The sequence below is a fragment of the Anoplophora glabripennis genome, unplaced genomic scaffold (assembly GCF_000390285.2).
Source record: "Anoplophora glabripennis isolate ALB-LARVAE unplaced genomic scaffold, Agla_2.0 scaffold127, whole genome shotgun sequence".
NCBI classification, from domain to species: Eukaryota; Metazoa; Arthropoda; class Insecta; order Coleoptera; family Cerambycidae; genus Anoplophora; species Anoplophora glabripennis.
In genome coordinates, this window is record NW_019416291.1 from 192426 (window position 1) to 208278 (window position 15853).

Sequence of the window (15853 nt, forward strand, 5' to 3'; positions counted from 1 at the left end):
GAATCAAAGAAGCAAATAAATTTCAAAAATGTCACCTTTCCACTCATAATTGTAGTGATACAACAGCGGTACCGTTTTGACACATATTATATAAATATTAGTGTTTGTAAGTAACAAATCAGTAAAAACAATACAAAACTAGTACGACGCCACACAGTTATTTACATATTCCAATAGCATAACCTCATTACTGATCTGAGGCTGGAAATATCTTGGGTTGGTACTTCCGAACTTCACGAAGAAATTGACGAAAATTAGAACATGCTCTAATTCGTCAAGAACTTGATAAATAAATTCATGAAGTTATTTGACAGCAGATTTGGTGCATTACACTTGCCCAATTTCTTGATGAAGGGATTTCATGAATTAATTGATCAATAAATTGTCAATGTAAAACAGCTATTATTTTCCAACTTGTTTTACACAAAAAAGGTATACTTTATGAAAGTAGCTGTCTCGCACCGTTTTCGAGATATTTGGCTTAATTATAATTAATGATTTTAGCTATGCTTTATAAAAATGCGAGTAAAAATGAAAGATAAAGTGTGCTTTCAGTTTTTAAAATAAAATACAGGGTTTCATTTTAAAAAATTGAGAAAATTTTGTGCTCGAGTTTTTGCTCGCCCTATATTCAACTGTTACAATAATACAGAAATAGCGCTTTCTCGTAAAACTGTACCAATATCAAAAAGTTATGCCTGGAAAAAATTATTGTCAAGTTGTTCTGTTTAGGGTATACAGGATGCTGAAATGGGAACGACTCTCGTATACAATTGACCATAACTTTTGAAATACCCTGTATAACAATTAAACCCTATATTGGAAGCACGGGAGAGGCGAGTTTAATCTAAATTTGAAATAATATATAGGGTGTCCCATTTAAAAAATATTATGTTTGGTTCACTCTGGTAATACGTAACACTCTGTATATACGAAAATAATTTTAAAATGTGCAGTTTTAAGTTGGCTGCAATTTTTGTAAATAACTTTTTTTGATATCTTCTATAATAACGGAGATATCGTACTTCGACGCACTAATGCCGCATCCTGTATATCATAATAGAGACAGTTGTACGTGCAGATAAATGGTTTGGAATATGCAATTTTTAAATGAATAATGTTATTTCGGAGATTATAAGAATAAAGTACTGGCAGGGGCATTTACTGGTGCACTTTTCCAATGAAATTATGTCTCGTTTTCGAGATAGTACGAGGTGTTGAAAGTTTTTGGTAAATATTACATCGACGCAAATACCTTGAAAGATGTATTTGACGTAAATTAATGAGACTTGTGCTGGCGACTTAACAATAAGGGGAAAAATGTGGGTACGATTACATCAGTCTGTGACGCAGATACTGGGAGACACCGTCTCCAAGAACCCCAGGAATTCTGCGATGTTTGATTCACAATTATTGTATATCTCAAAGAAATATATCTCTTCCATTTTGTTCAAAAAACAAGTCAGTTTCGATTATTTTTTTAGCCTAAAATAAACCACACAGTTTGATTAACTCGAAACTAATTTCGAAGAATTTTTTATCGCAAATGCAGTTCTAAATACAATTAATTATTATTATTAAAAGCTAGTGGCGCAAAAATTTGCCAATTGCTATCTGTCAGAATATTCAGAAAATGCCAATGTCAGTTTGTATTTTTAATAATTAGGACACTGTTTTTGCAACTGAAAAATGCCTACTTAAATAATTTTTTGTAAAACAAAATTTGTATTATTCAACTATGTATAGTAATTTAGAGTAGAAAAAATAACTCGAAAATTACTCGTTTTTCGAGTGGAAAAGAGGTTTTTCTTTGGTGATTATGAATCAAACGGACTGTTTGGATTTCCAAAATTTTCAGCGTTGTCGAAATTCTGGTGTTTGTGCAGGTATATCTCAGTATTTTCGCCAATGATTGATTATAAATTCTATACAAATGCAGTGAAATTTTACCTTCGTTTGATAAATAGTCAACCCAAGTTTTATTAACCTGCGACAAACATCTTTGGATATATTTTTGTAATTACATTTACATTTCTGATTGTTGAAACGTTTATAAGGACCACGCTGTATAAAGAATAAAAAGCTCAAAACGAAATAATAAAAAAATATTAAATAATACGATAACAACTTTAAAAATAATGATTTCCTGTCAACGGTTAGAATTTTTAGAAAAACTGATTCCACCGTTTCAGTCTTGGGATGTTTTTATCTAGATTTTGGATATTTTCATATTTTGAAAGTTTTTGGCTAAAAAATTAAAAAATCAGACTAATTCGACCGAGAAATCGATATTTCTAAAATTTATTTTGAAAATTGAAGGAGACAATCTAGGTATCCAAATTAAATTTTTTATATGAATTATATGAGTATCTTCTAGGTACCACCAGAATGTACAATTTGCTTTAAAATAAATGCTTGGAAATAAATCGTTCTAATATTAGTTTATTATTTTTAGAGGTGCCGGTCGCAGCGAGTTTTTATTTTTAAAGTTGTGAAAAATTTGAAATTTGCACCGCGGAAAAATGAAACGACGTCATTGCACAAAAAGATATAAATTATGGGATTTGGCCGGCAATCCGAGTGTATTATTTTTTCCCCAGAGATGTCAAACTTATTATTTATTTTTATCCGGGTAGAAATTTTTTATGCGAAATAATTGGCCAAGAACGCAAAGACATGTTGACAATGCTTGTATTGGAAAAGTTAGTGAAAAGTAATTTTAATGTAATGTGACGGTTTACTTTGGTGGTCATATTTTCAAACATTTAATCAACGGAAAACTTATTTTGGTTTCATACAGCTGGAGGATATTGGGATCACTATATGCAGGACATTAGTACCAGCATCCACTTTATTTTCACACAAAAGAACACATTTTATCACTATGAGACAAGCTAGTTGATAAACTGAAACAACTGGTTAACTTTAAAACTGAAATATATAATTATCACAGTGTTTGACAATTCGACATTGCAAATGTCAAATGGGTGTTTTGATTTTAGCCAATCAAATAACTGAACAATTGATTTTGACATAATACGCATAAGCAATTGTTTTAGCGGGAAAATTAAACATTGGTCTCTATAACATTACCAAATAAAATATTTGGTAATACTATAGAGGGCCTTAGGGTATTTCTCAATCCTGATGAGTCCCTTTGGCACACGGATAATGTGGCCGTGAGCTTGACTGGCTGTGCTGCGTGTGTGGTGTTGAATAACAGTGCGATATGTAAATTGTAACAGCACGGTGGAACGGACTACCTTGTCCTCACATATGTATAAGCAAAGACCTCATTAAAATTAAAATAGACATGCACATTCAATAGAACGTGATTTCGTAATATCATTTCGGCCCGATGAACAAGTGTGAATGGGAATATTTTTGGGTTTTCTATATTTACTAACCCATACTGTACAATTAAACGGTTTGTTGTTCTGCATTTTATTGGTCTGGCTATTTTTAGAGCAAGTTAATTTTACCTTGTTTGTTTATCCTGTTTTTTTTTACTCGGTCTGGTTTCGAGAGTGCCTTGTTTATTAAGAAATTTATTTATTTTTGGCGTTGCCGGTGACTGCCTAAAAGATAGTTCGGTTAAAATAAACGCCCCCACTATTCTCGAGCTCATACTGAATTCTGATAAAGAAGCAGAAAACCTTATGAAATATTGAGGCCGTATTATACTTTGTTATTAAAATTTAATCGCTCTAGAATATATCCGGTACTTTTTAAACATAAATCTGGCAACAAAAAAATTGCATTTGGGAAAAATTAAGAGGAAGTGAGTAAGAAATTAATTTGAGGTTTACCGTTTACTTGTACCTTCTTGATTAACAAAAACATAAATTGAAACTGTGCCAAATGGTCCGTTACGCAGTGGTATTCCCAAAAAATCTCTTCCAACTATTTTAGAGTTTGTCGCAATAACGTAGTAATTTCAACTGTCGTATTCTGATTGTACAGGGTGTCTGTTAAGAGTAAATTCAATCAAGAAATCAAGGGTTGCTTGTAAGTGTGAATAAATGTTGCCTTCTCGGTTGTTTTATTTCCTTAAAAAGTTACTTTAAAGACTAAGGAATATTTGTTTATTTATTTTTTAAGTTTTTAATATGTATACTTAAACGGAATTTGATATGGGAATTTCTTTTAGCGCGTTTTTGCCTTTTTTGTAATATTTTTGTTTTGTTAATAATTTTTTTAAACCACTTTAGCACTGTACTGTAAAAAATCTCCGGAGTAAAATGAATTACAGTTTTCTACCTCGTCGTTAGTCCGGTCATTGGTGATAGACACTTTTTGATAAATTTAAACTAGACGAAATAGGTATTGTTTATGAGTTTTTTACAATTTACACCAATTTACCCCTGTTAAAAGGTCAATGTCTACTGCGATATAGTTAGAAATAGTAGTAGTGGATGTCGTACCGCGAAGTTACAATCAGAGAACTATACGGGGTGTCCGATCTTGCATAGCTTCGCTTGCTTATAGAAAAAAGTGTTTCAGGTAGAATTTGCACCAAGTCAGTTCTTCTACATTTTGAAATTATTTTCAGTTACACAGGTTGTTCTATTTCCATTCCGTTTCTTATAGGCGTTACCTAACCGCATTTTTCAAATGTAACCCCGTATTTTCTTATTAAATTTAAAGCATACTTTTAGAAAAAGATATTGGATTTAGAATTCGGTGTTATATGAGCTAAAAAACGAGAGGTTTACATCATCAAAAATATCACACATGAGAAGATTTCACCACTAACATAAAAAACCCTATCTTATGCACTACTTAGTACATTTCAAGTAAAACAATACCACAGTTATGGGTATTAGAAGTTACAAGTTTTGGATCGTATATAACTTGATTTTTTTAATGGAACCCATCTTAAATTTATCACAGTTTTATGCAAAATTTCCTTTCTATTCTGATAAGGTATATTAGTGACCATTTCTTATAGTTTGCTAGAAACTTGAGGTTTTTCCTTGGATTTTTCATATTTCTTGTTCGGCGTTAAAAAAATAATAATAGCACATAAAAAATAATAAAATTGTAAAAAAAAAATTAAATCAACGTTTTTCACGTAGGTGGATTGGGTCAAGCTTTTTAATTGGCTAGCTATATCTCTATTTAACTAAATCTGCTAAATACGGAGCAGGACAAGTAAATTTTATTTTTCGCCTCTTTCTTTCAATGCAAGATATACAAAACGATTATTATTGTTGATCTTTTTAGCGTTTTTTTAAGGCAGTGTTTTGAATTTTTAATAGTGTGTCAAAAAAATTGCGACTGTTTTGACCTCGGTTTTGAAGAAATTTATTGGCACATTATTGTAACTTTTTCTGATGTTTATGTTAACTTACGTTTAACAATGTATAAACATCATTTTTACTGTCCATTTTAGTTTTGAAAATATATTTATGATGAAAATAGCAAAAAAATATGTAAAAAACGGCGAATATCTCGCAAATTATAAGAAACAGGATACCTTAATAAAAAAATTTATGTATATATAAATTCTGCATTTTTAAAAAATACAAATATGAGGACTTAAAATTGGTAAGGTTCATAATTTGAATTTTTTCTATGCTTAAACAATTGGTGAAAACCCGCAACTTGCTGTTACATTTGGTTTTAGAGATATTTAATATTCTTTGGGACATTACAGATGTAATTTTTTTAACATCAAATAACACGGATATACTTTGAACTCAATATACAGGGTGTCCAAAATATTGTAATCTAACCAAACTTAAAAGTTGCACCCTTGAGGAGTTATTAGCCCCCAAATTTGAAAAAAATTAATATCTGGTACACTTTACCGTAGAAAAACCAAATTTGGTACATGATTTAGGTTTATTACTGGCCTTCTTTGACTATGATTTAAAGTTAATTCAAACACTACAAGGTGTTCATTGGGGATGACTCACCCCTAAAATTGTACCGAATTCTTTTTTCATTGACCGAACTGAAAAATAATAGTTCAATTCAAAATTTAATTTTAAAAACTTTTTTATTCTTGTTAAATTTTAAAAAACTTTATGGTTTTCAAGAAAAACCGTATTAACTGAAACAAGAATTTAACAGTAGTAGGCAATGAATTTATCTTTCAAACTTGTCAGTCAATAAAATTATTTTATTTCAACAATTGCCTCTGATTGTTGTTGAAAAAATATCAATTATTATTTTTATTATTTATTTGTCTTCTTTACTTAATACATTATTCGCTTATTTAAAAATTACCTAGGTATTAGTTTTCTTTTTGTAGAATTAGGAGAGAAGTGAAGTAAAATTTACTTGGCCAATTGTCAAATTTGAAAGATAAAGCCTACTATGACTTTTTGATTATTTTCTAATGAACACTGTTAAAATCTTGTGTCAGTTAATATGGTTTTTCTTGAAAACCATAAATGTTTTTTAAAATTTAAGAAGATTAAAAAAAATTTAAATTAAATTCTGCTGTGTACTGATTTTACTACTTTTCAATTCGGTCAATGAAAAAAAAGTTAGGTACAATTTTAGGGGTGAGTCATCTCCAATGAACACCTTGTAGTGCATACAATAATTTTTTTCATATGTTGGTAGTACTGTTCTTGATATATATGCAGAGTTTCAAGTCAATATATTCAATTACTGCAGAGCTACTCAATTTTTTTTAAAGATACAAAAGAGAGTTTATCGATTTTCACTATGTCTAATTTTGTTGAGCAAATAATTTGCATTCAATTTTGTTTGCGGAATGAATATTCTGCCGCGGAAACGTTGAGGATGTTACAGAAGGCCTTTAGTATGAAGTTATGTCGCAAAAAAATGTTTACAAAGACTTTAAAGAAGTCAGAGAAAGCGTTAAGGACGAATCATCGGGACGACCATCAACCTCAACTGATGAACAACACGTTAATCAACTCAAAGATCTTGTGCTCGAAAACCGTCGAATAATATGAAACCTTGTTGATACTGGTGGAATTTCAAAAAGTTCGGTTAATACTTACCATTTTAAAATATTTGTTGTGCCTTAGATTCATCAAATCTCGTTGGTTCCAAAAACGCTCAACTTTTTGGAAAAACAGCGTCCCGTTGACATTTGTAAAATAATGATTTCTGACTACCAAGACGTCATGAAACGAATCATTACTGGACACGAGACTTGGAACTACGCTTATGACCCAGAAACAGCCAATCAATCCAGTGAATATCGTGCAAAAGGTGACCAAAACCGAAAAACACACCAAAGTCGCTCAGAAATCAGGTCATATTGACAGTTTTCTTTGACTATTGTGGCACTATGAATTTCTTCCAACCAGCCAAATGTTAACAAAGAATATTATTTGAGTGTTATGCGTCGTTTGCGTGATGCTATTCGCCGCAAAAGGCCGGAATTATGGACAGACAACTCTTGGTTTTTGCATCATGATAATGCACCGGCTCTCAGCATTGATAATTCAAGACCATTTCGCCAAAAATTCAACTCGTACCGTTCCGGAATCACCATATCAACTTCTGGCTATTCCCTATATTCAAAAGACCACTCCGTGGACACTGTTTCGACTCGATCAAGGAAATAAAAGCCGAATCGACGAAAGCATTGAAGGCCATACGGGAAAATGACTTTTCAGACTGTTTCGAGAGTTGGAAAAACGTTGGCATAAGTGTACTCTGAATCAGGTGGGGATTGTTTTGAAGGCGACGAAATTGATTTGGAAGCATAAAGATTTTTTAATTTTTAAACAAATTCCCCTTATTTTTTGGACAACGGGTTATATGTGGGCCTTAAATATAACGTCCCATTTGAAAAAATAAAATTAGGTAAAGCCCCCAAAAAATCTAACACCCTTTATAATTGAAACTAATTTTAAAATAAGAAGAAACTGATTTGGTGCAACTTGTATTTGAAATTCTTTGTTTTGTTATTGATATTATCAGGACTATGGGAGAGTACGCCTGGGATTCTGTTTATTTTTACTCAAGGAAGCTACCCATTCCTTACCAAACGCCCTGTGGAAATAAGATTACACCTCATTAAATCTTCTTTTAATTCACAGCAACAAACAGATATATTTAACGCGATCATTACAAAATCCAAACGTCACCCCCCCCCCCCCCCCCCCCCCTCCGGCTCGACAGTACGATGGCTACGTTGTACATGTATATATTAACGAAACGAAAACAATCATGACATTCAATAGCTATTTTTAGAAGTAATTGATTAACGCTATCCGTTTAAATTCTATTAAACAAAACCGCAATTTTGATACCAAGGTAATGTAAAAACCATAAATTAAAAATGGAATAAAATCTAATAATCCCGTACTAGGAAAGGAGTGTTTTTATCTTTATACAGTGAGCCGATATTCTCCCATGACACTTTCATAAAAAAATGTTATTTTCATTATCATATTTATTTTTAACACCAACTCATAAATGTATAATTTCATTGATGGGACTTATTTAAAACGAGATTGGATACTGGAAAAGTAAAGCAACATACCAGAAAATAACAGAACTTTATTATTAATTTTATACATTTATTGGTCGTTGTCTCCTTCAAAGTATTACCCTCCCCTAATCACACACTTTTCCCAGCGGTGTTTTCCATTTAACGAAGCAGTCTTGGATAGCTTCATTTGAAATGGCCTTTACCTATAGTCTGTAACAAATTTGCTTTGATGTCATCAATAGTCTGAAAACGGCACTGATTTTAATTTCGGAAATAAGAAAGAAACGCAGGAAACCAGGTCTGGCGAGTAAGGAGGGTGAGGAAGGACAGTAATCTGATTTTTTAGCACAAAACTGACGAACTAACAAAGCTGAGTGTGCAGGCGCATTGTCATGCTGCAAGAATCTCAACACAACTCTGGTTTCTTTTTGCGTATTCTTTCACGCAACCGTTGTAAAACGCCTTGATAGTACTCGCAGTTTACTTTTATCACCTCGAGGCAAGATTTCAAATTGCATAATTTCATTAAAGTCGAAAAAAAACAGTGAGCATCACTTTGACATTGGATCGAGACTGACGTGCTTTCTTGGGGCGTGGAGATCCTTTGTCAATCCATTGCGATGATTGAACTTTTATCTCAATGTCGTAGCCGTAAACCCAGTAGTTTTATTCCTTCGAATGAATGTTTCATCGACATTAGATTGTTCAAGGAGTTGCCGACAAACGTCCACACGATTTTCTTGCTGTTGTTCGGTCACCAAACGAGGAATAAGTTTTGGTGCAACTCAATGCTTGTTCAATTTTTCAGTGAAAATTTCATGGCGTGACCCAATTGAGATGCTAGCCTCTTCTGCAATTTCTTTGACAGTCAATCGGCGATTTACACGCACCAGATCTTTGACTCACAAAAACTAAATGAGATTATATCAACAATCCAAGAACATGTGTCTACAGAGATTATGCACAACCCAGTGCTGCCAACCGCGTATCACTAAATATCTCGAATACCGCGTAATTCAAAAAGTTCGGTTATTTCTGAACAGACTTCGTACACAATGCCCAGCAATGTGCGGCGCATAGGAATTTCGAATATGCTAATAATTAATGAACACACTTTTGAAGCAGCTACGCACATTTGCGCTGATATTAAAAACTAATTACATCGAATAGACTGTTTTAACCAAACAATAATCAAAACAAATGAGTTGCAACAAATTGTCATAGCGCAGCTGACTAAATCAGGTAGCTGCTGATTACTAATCTGTCACATAAATTAAAATAAATTAAGTAGTGTGTAGCACAAATCATATGTGTGTAGTGTTCTAAACACGGATTCTACTAGATTCAGTTGAATTTAAGATGGGTTAAACGGTTAAAGGGTGCGAAGGTCACGAAAAACCGCATGGGAGTCTAGTGTATATTTTTGAATTTATTCTGTATAAATTTTAAAGTGGGCTACAAAGCACTAGTTCTGGTGACGTTTAGATGGCGGTAATACTGCTACATATAGATTAAATGTAACATATGCCTACTTGAGTGCCTACTTATTTCAGAGATAAAACACTTTTTGAAACTTCAGAAATGAAAGTAAAAATTTATTTAATAATTCAAAAAAATATTAATTTATTCAATGATAATGAAAATATAAATACTGTCATCTTTTCAAAAGAACTCATTCAATGTGAAACATTTTCTTATTTTATTTACCTACTCTATTTCCATCGTTGAGTACCTAGTAGTTATTACTACAAATAGACAGGAATATGACGAAAATGCCGTGACTGTTGAGTAGCCAGGGATCTGTAAAGTTTTTCATAAAATTNTCGAGACGCCGTGTTGTAAATACGACGGCGCGATGTAGCTAGGAAGGCGAAGCCCTTCGGGCTTCGCCGGGGATCGCTGCGCGATCCGGGGGCGAAGCCTTTGCAATCCAAAGTCGGCCCTTTTTCGGCCCGATCGTGCGACGCAGACGGAGCTATCAGATTTTAATATATATTGATAAAAGGTCTAAAACAACCCAAAATATCACTTTTTTGCCTACCAGAAAAAAACGATAATTTTTATTATAATGTGAAAGTAACCAACTTGCAGGGAATAAAAAAACCTTTAAAATGGTTTTTAAAATCCGATACTATAATTTGTTGCTCGGGAAATTGCAAAAAACTGTCAAAATTCGATTATTACTAAATAAACAAAAAGTTTTGCAAAAGTCAACCTACAACTTTGATGTTACATAAATAGTTGGCTTTTATAGTCCTTAATATGTGATTAAAATTTCTGACCGATTCATCCAATAGTTTTTGCAAAATTCTAAATGTTTATCCCAGAGGCATTATTTTTGCAATAACTTGATACGCAAAATTACCAAGATATTTTAATTCTGCGGGTATCATATGAAAGAGAAAGACTTCTTTTATTGGAAGAAATTATTTTATTCCAAAAAAATTGTTTTTTACCACTGCAAAAACGTACCACAAACACTGTCATTTTTCTCTTATAAACAATTAGAATAAATTTGTTTCTATTATATTTAGAGAGATTATTTTTCCATAGTCGTAAAGCTGGCATTTTGTACACAAATTAAAAAAAAAAAGTTGCTCTAATTTATTTTGGGGCAAAGTTAGACCCTTCTTTTTAAAAAAATCACAGCTACTTTGTTTATAATAATTTAGACTTCTAATAAGTGCCATTTCGAAGATAAAGAGCTAAAGTTTCTATGTGAAATTTTTGAGTACGATAGCTTTGTAACAGCATCTCTGAGAATGTTCCAAATAATTACTGTAAGTCAGTGGAGGGGGAACCTACAAATCCACGAGCAAATTGATAGAGCAAGTTATATCTCTGGAACTTGTTGACCGATTTTGATGTTTTTTTTTTTTAATTTGGGGTATCTTCTTGCGTACATCACAAATATGCATTTTGTTAATAAATAGAAATTTAAGTTAATCCAGTAATTTGTTTAAACATTAACAATTTTTTTTTGCATCAACATCTTTTGTAATTTTTTGTAATGGAACATTATTTCTTAATAAATTAATATTGCATTTAACTAAGTATTTTGTTTAAACTTTTACCAAAAAAAAAATCTAAGTTATCAACATTTTCGGAGTTATTTTCACAGGAAGTTATAGATATAGGTTATTTTTTTTTTATTAATAAATTAGCATTAACATTATAATATATTAAAATTCACCCAAATTGTATGAAAAACTACAGATCCCTGGCTACTCAACAGTCACCACCAGATCATTTATTTTCCTTATATCCCTGGTCTAAAAGTACTAAAGTATGTAAAACCAAGATATATTTAAAATCTTGCGAACTAAAAACATTTTCGGACCATTTTGTGCATATAAGTACTTCAAATATTCTGTTATTAGAATTTTTAAATGAATGTTGGCGACAATGCAAGTGTACATTTATCTTAGTTCAAAATTTCTTGATGTTTTCTGAGATACCCTGTATATCAAATTTTTAATTAAATTTTCTATATACATTTGACCCTTATCGAGTTTTAGGTTTTCTAATGTGGCAATAGAAGTATAAATTATTTTCCCCTGACTTTGTGCGCGAATCGAATAATCGAGCTATTGATTTGATTGATTTGATTGATTGATTACGTTGTCGTTTTCAGGCCGGAGGGCATGGACACCGGATCCGAATCTGCAACAACAAACAACGACTTCCCCCTGCGGAAGACAGGTAGGTACATGAAAATGTGAAACCGACAGGTCTTGTTAAACGCAGATCTAGACGATACCGGTTGCCGAAGGGGAAACGGCTGGCATAATTTGATATACAAGCTATTTGACTAATACTCCGGTAATTGACATTGTTTTTTGAAAAATATACGACTCGAATTTAATTTAAAAAGGGACATCTTTAACTTCCTGTATCTCAAAGACCAAACCAAAAGCCCGCCGTTCATCAAATAACTGCAGATCTTCAGCTGATGAACCCAAACAATATTATTAATGAAAAGAAAACATACCTAATATACCTACAGGGTGTGATTTAAGTACGTGGCCAAACTTTAAAGGGTGATTCTTAGAGTCATTCTAAGAGGAAAAGTTTATATAAACATAGGTCTAGTAATGCTTCGTTTTCAAGATAACAGGGTTTCAAATTTTTTTTAAATCGTTTTTTTGTAAACATCTTAATAATCTTTTAGCCGATTTTGTTGAAATTTGGTAGTGTTATTTATGGTAGAAAGGAGCTAATTTAGCCATAACTAGATTAAAATTATTAAGTCCAGTAGCGTCCCGGGGGACACTTTAACCAATATTTTTGACAAAAAGAAATATGCGCCGCTGATTTTTTAAAAACATAATTTTTTTCGCATTAAGCAACTAAAAATGCGTTACTAACTTTTTTGTCTCTTGATTTTTTTCGTATCTAGCTTCCTTTTTGGAGAGAGAAAAAAATAAAAATCACTTTATTACATGTCTCAGGGACAACATAATAAAAAATATTAAAGCTACCGAACTATCAAGAACTGGGGTGTACCTGTTATTTTTTTCCATATTAAGTGTTAGAAATTGTTATAAAAATTAATGTTATTTAATGGTAATTAATGTAAATTAATTAATTAAAGAAAAATACTATATCGTTCCATTTAATTTTTCTAGTAAACAGAAACAATTACTTATTACCTTTTTTTAATTAGTGTGGTCTACCGTTGCGCAGGAAATTAATATTTTTATTCCCATAACATAAAAATAAATGTTATTAATAGTTATTTAAAATGAGCCCTCATTTATCGAAATCGATTAAGGCATTTAGAAGTTGTGACAATTTAAAAATTTCAAGATGGCGTCTTTCATACTGGCGTTACTATGGAAATAACAAATAAAAAGTTCAAACAAAACTTGTGAAGGGTTTAACAGTGCAGTTAAAAAGTGTATTTTCAACTTATTAAGCGAAATTTTCGACAATTTAACAACAATTTACGACAATTTTCTGTAACACTATAGCAGTTGCGCCCCTACCGGTGAAGTTACAAACTTGAAAATATTTTAAATCAATTTCCCAATTTGTTAATAGATTATTTACCCCACAATCGTAGTACGTCTAGTTTCCTATATACAGCCGCTCCCTACCGTTAATGGATCACCCTGTATATAGGTATTTAAATTTAACTAAATTTAATAAAAAAGGTAAATTTTGGCTAGAAATAAAGCTTTGTTTTTTGTAAATCTATATTTTATTTCCAATAATATTTAAATATTTATTAATCCCATATAGTCCAATTAAATGAGCCTTTAAATCACAATTTGGTCAACTTGCCTGAATTTTTAGTATAAGTTAGTTTGAAGTATATAAGTGATAGTAATTTTTTTTCAGTTCCCGGCTAGGGATGAGAAAAGATAAAATAAAGGGGTTTTTCCAGTTAACTCAAAAGAGATAAGAGCTAGAAAAAAAAGTTCTTATAAAAGTTGTAGAGCATAAAATTCTACATAAAAATGATATATGGACTTTTTTTTGTACTATTAAGATTAACAGAGTTAGGGTGGCTAGAAGTTAAGGGATTAATTCAGAAATTTAAAAAATCATAAGGAGAAAAATGAATTGTTATATTTTTTTTTAATCTACTCTAAAAAATGTAAGCTTTCTTTTCAGAAAAATAGATATATTTTTAAATTTTTAATAAAAAAGTTATAACAATTTCAACTTTTTAATCGTTAATTTTTATCATTTAACACTAATACAATTTTTTTCTATGCCTTTCGACTGATTATTTAAAATAATGAAAAGTTGCTTTGGAAATTTTGTTTTACGATAAAAATAAAGATAAAAAAAATCACGTTCGTTTTGTGAAATTGTTATAACTTTTTTATTAGAAATTAAAAAATATGTCTATTTCTCTGAAAAGGTAGTTTACATTTTTTAGAGTAGATTGAAAAAAAATTTTTTTTTAATTCATTAATTTTTCTGCTTGTTATTTTTTAAATTTCTGAAATCATCCCTTAACCTCTAGTCTCCCGAACGCTGTTAATTTTAATAGTTCAATAGACCATTTTTATGTTTAATTTTTTGCTCTACAATTTTTATAAGAAACTTTTTCTATCTCTTACCCCTTTTGAGTTATATTGAAAAACCCCTTTATTTTGTCTTTTTTCACCCCTGGCCGGGGGTTGAAAAGAAAATTACTGTCATTTGTTATTATTATATGTCTCAAACTAACTTATATCAAAAGTTTAGGCAGGTTGACCAAAATTGCGATTTAAAGACCCATTTAATTGGACTAATATAAGAGGGCCACTTGAAAAATAAATCCTTAAGATTCAGGAACAGATGAGATCTATCTATCTATCTAGCTATCGTGACGGTTTTTGACAGATGTGATGTTAGAACAAGAATAGAAGACATTTCTTTGAAATGTTACATTATTTGATGATGTCAATATGTCGGGTATGTGTTTTTTCTCTAATAATACTTACTTAAATAATTGTTAATTACTAGCTTGTGTATGCCTAGACGGTGTCAAAGAACATTGCTGACGCGGGATTAGAAAACGCGCCGTATATTTTTATAAATTGTTTCCAGCATCCGAGCCTAATCTCCTCAAGGTGCGCTTGAAACAGCGCGTGATGGAACGTAGATGTAGCCCAATGAGTAAAAGACTTCCCCCATCGCTCAAAAAGAAACTCCTAAGCTCCTGCTTGCCACCCAGCGACTCGCCCCCACAGGAGCCCCCCAAGGAGCTGAGTCCCCCCTGCGAATCCGAGGAGTACCAGCGGCACATGCTCTTCAGCAGCCCGTCGATGCCCAACATTTCCCTAGCCGCTCACCACGTCCTTTCGCCGGACCTCTCCGAGGCCGCCGTCAGGGCGGCCTGCACCGCCAGGCTGGGTGAGTACCCTCCCACCTCAATGATGAGTTTATAAAAATATCTTAGTCTTAACCGTAACTTTACAAGATTTAGAATTGCTGCAATTTTTTTTGTGCGTTTTCATGTATTGGTCACATTACCTTGACGTTTGTAACAAAATCCGAACAACAGTTATTGTAGAGTATAACCAGCCCTTAACAGAATATGTTGCAACAATAATACGAGTATTAAAACACCCTACGAAGGTTCAGACAAGATTTCAATATCATCAGATCTATCTTAAAAACTTCTTACTCAAAATTATAAATCATATATCCAGCCATGGATAATATAATACAATAACTAATAAATACATGCTCAATTTGTTTGACTTGGAGTTAAAAAACGGATTATACGTGTGTGCTCAAATGCTCTACTTTGCTCTTCATGAATGCGTATAGCATAAATACAAAAGCGTCCATAACTTGCGAAACCAATCACTTAGGATTTCCAATTTGCCATTTTTTTCATCTACGAACAATATAGAAACTTTCTGCGTTAGCTGATTTTGGATCCATTTTCGGACCACTTTTGCATGCTTGAGGAACACCATG

The 15853-nt window shown here is 32.0% G+C and overlaps 1 protein-coding gene across 1 annotated transcript in view; it reads left to right on the forward strand.

The window, feature by feature from the left end:
- The window catches only part of LOC108903605 (histone deacetylase 5), a 38276-nt gene that overhangs the window by 3815 nt on the left and 18608 nt on the right, over nucleotides 1-15853 (forward strand). The window contains exons 2-3 of the mRNA XM_018705835.2: nucleotides 12063-12130; nucleotides 14975-15280. Of these exons, the coding sequence (XP_018561351.1) occupies nucleotides 12063-12130; nucleotides 14975-15280 (374 nt within the window). The remainder of the gene's footprint in view (nucleotides 1-12062; nucleotides 12131-14974; nucleotides 15281-15853) is intronic.